We start from the raw sequence: 2738 nt of genomic DNA, 5'->3' as shown, positions 1-2738 counted from the left end.
CCGGGACCTCAAGCATGCATTGGGGTGGTTTGTGGTAGATTGTGAAGCGGCTGGGATGAGGGTCAGCTCCGCTAAATCTGATGCCATGGTTCTCGACCGAAGAAAGGTGGTTTGCCATCTCTCTGTGGGTGGAGTGTCCCTGCCCCAGGTGGAGAAGTTTAAATATCTTGGGGTCTTGTCCATGAGCGGGGGAAGACAGGAGCATGAGATTGACAGGCGGATCGGAGCAGCGTTCATAGTAATGTGGTTGCTGTTACGGTCCGTTGTGGTGAGGAGAGAGCTGAGCCAATAAGCAAAACTCTCAATTTACCGGTCGATCTTCCTCTGTAGCAGATGGTCCAACAAGTGACAATAGAGTGATATAGTTTTATTGTTTTAGAACAAAATTTAATGTTTTTTGGGTGAATATCACTCTAAAGATTTAATCTGCTCCTTTTTCTGATTTTCCTTATTGAGTTCTACTTTCACAGAAATATCGTCCTGTTGTCCTCTACAGTGGACATGTTGGGAAATTAAAATAAAAAATATTTTTAAAAAAATTAAAATTGTAAGGTGTTTCTTTAGGCCCAAATAGATAGGAAATCACACAAAAACTGAAAGACACTTTTTTTCCTCGGTTTTTAGGAGGTTAACCTATAAAAGCACATGCTAAAGAATAATTCTGACAAGACAATCATGTGGATGACAAAGAACAAAACGATGTTCTCATGTCCACTAGAAAGAACACAAAAAACTCCTGAAATTTAAAATTAACTATAGAACTTAAACCAAAACTCTCAGCTTTTAACAAAGAAATGTGTCCAAGAAAATAAAATTCCAAGAACAGCTTTAAAATGTGAAACAGAAAAAGTTGAACTTCTCCTCATCATGTTTCTTGAACCACTTGTGTTCTCCTCCTGTCTCCATGGCTCCTGACATGTCACACTCATTCACCTGTTCAGGTGAGGCCCAGTTCTTATAGTGGACCACCTCATCACTGACCCAGAACCAGAAACCCAGAGTGCAGGTGTAGTGCAGTCCAGTCCACACAAAGGGAGAGGAGGCATTCTTGGTTTTCTCCTGGACCCATCTCTGTTCATCCATGTTAGTGATGGTGACCAGGTCATGGTGGTGATGTCTGCAGTAGTATAAGGCCTCCTCCCAGGTTCTGCTCTCTCTGATCAGGATCACATGATCTGTTAGTGAAGGAACATGTGAAAAAAGAACAAGAACAGAAATTGTGAGTCATTTCAAAGATAATGGCTGCAAAAGGATTTTTAAAAACAAAAGAAATATTATTTTAAATGACAAATATGTTGAAAATATCTATAAATGTCTGTAGCTTTGAAAATAAAGCAGTTTCACTTTGACTGTTGTACTTTCAGAATAAAAGCTTGACATAAAGTATTGGGCTGTAACTCACAAAATAAGAATTGTGTAAAGATAAGGAGGAGAAAAAGTTAAGACTTCAGACAGAAATCCTAATCTTTTACTCTGAAGTTAATCTGTCTTCTGCTTCTGATTGCCAAGCTTGTTTGAAATGTAAAAAACATTTAGGTAAAAAATGTGTTCTTGAAACTGAATGAGAGAAAGACAAAAAGAGACTGTTCTTAACATCTGATCCTTTTAAAAACCGTCTTAACCAAATTCTGAGTAATAAAAAAAAATAAACAATTCAAGAAATTAACATTTTGAACCATAGATAAAATCCCAAAATATAAAAAGGAAAAGCAAATTAGGAAATAGACCTAATAATCCAAATTTCATGACAGAGATTCCAAAATCCACTAAACTACATTTTATCAAGAGAGTAAAACAATTTTCCAAAAACAAACAGAGGAGGACTGTCAAACATGCAGACACAGCAGCTGAACATCCTCCACTGACTGACTGTCACTTTCAAACTCCTCTTACCATCATAGCAGATGAAGGGATGTGTTTCATCACAATTCTCAGAACTCCACCTTCCTCCCTCATTCAGCATGGCACAACTGCTGTCGCTTTTCTCATCATCATACTGCAGATTCCAGAACCTGAAGGAAAAGCTGCTCCCATCAGACCACTGCCAGGGGTCTCTAAACAGGCCGATGAAAACAAAACCACCCTGGGACTGTTGGATTAACTCCTTCGTCTTCCCCTCATCCAGCTTTTCCATCTGCTCTGGTCCACTAATCAGGTCTGTGTGACGGTTCCTGCAGAAGCTCTGAGCATCAGTCCAGTTCAGACTCTCGTTAGCATAAATGACATGAGATGGGTTTTTTTCTGTGGAAGCAACAAATATTCATGAAATCTTTTCAAAGTCTGTCAAAAATGTTTTATAATGAACGGAAAAAGTTTCTAATATTTACAAGCTTCTTAGTGCTTTACATTAGAAGTGACACTTGCACATTCTCACCATCATAGCAGATAAAAGGTTTTACTCTGTTGCAGGAGAGGTCCGCCCACTTTTTGTTGGTGTTTAAAGTCCCACAGTTCTCTATCTCCTTGTCATTTGGTTCCTTTGTATCCCATCCATTATCTCGGCTTTCATTGAACTGCACATCAGGCTGAGACCATTGCCACGTTCTGTTGCTGCTAGCTTTTCTCTGCAGACCAATCCAGGCCTTCTTGTTTCCTAAATGCTGCCTGAGTCTGTTCATGTCTGCCATGCTGCTCACTGTGGCCAGGTCAGTGTGTTTGTTGTCTTTGCAGTAGAGCTGGGCTTCTTCCCAACTCTTGTTTTCATCAATGAAGTGATACTGGAGAAGCTGGTTTGTCAT

General features: G+C 39.6%; 1 protein-coding gene across 1 annotated transcript; it reads right to left on the bottom strand.

The window, feature by feature from the left end:
- Nucleotides 1-705: 705 nt before the first annotated feature.
- Nucleotides 706-2738, bottom strand: LOC110013459 (C-type mannose receptor 2-like). The gene is made up of 4 exons (XM_020699709.1): nt 2375-2738; nt 1894-2241; nt 934-1175; nt 706-714 (listed from the first exon to the last, which is right to left on the bottom strand). The coding sequence occupies exons 1-4, from the start codon at nt 2736-2738 to the stop codon at nt 706-708; spliced, it is 963 nt and encodes a 320-aa protein (XP_020555368.1).

This window comes from Oryzias latipes, chromosome 18 (genome assembly GCF_002234675.1).
Source record: "Oryzias latipes chromosome 18, ASM223467v1".
In the NCBI taxonomy this organism is placed as follows: Eukaryota; Metazoa; Chordata; class Actinopteri; order Beloniformes; family Adrianichthyidae; genus Oryzias; species Oryzias latipes.
The sequence above is the reverse complement of the archived record's forward strand: the minus strand, read 5'-3'. Positions and strand labels throughout refer to the sequence as shown.

Bases quoted from the DNA above. Each gene is read 5' to 3' on its own strand.
- LOC110013459 (XM_020699709.1), bottom strand. From the start codon at position 2,738: ATGACAAACCAGCTTCTCCAGTATCACTTCATTGATGAAAACAAGAGT. The intron at 2,242-2,374 runs GTGAGAATGTGC...TTGCTTCCACAG, and splicing joins ACCTTTTATCTGCTATGATG to AAAAAAACCCATCTCATGTC. The intron at 1,176-1,893 runs GTAAGAGGAGTT...CTTCACTAACAG, and splicing joins TCCCTTCATCTGCTATGATG to ATCATGTGATCCTGATCAGA.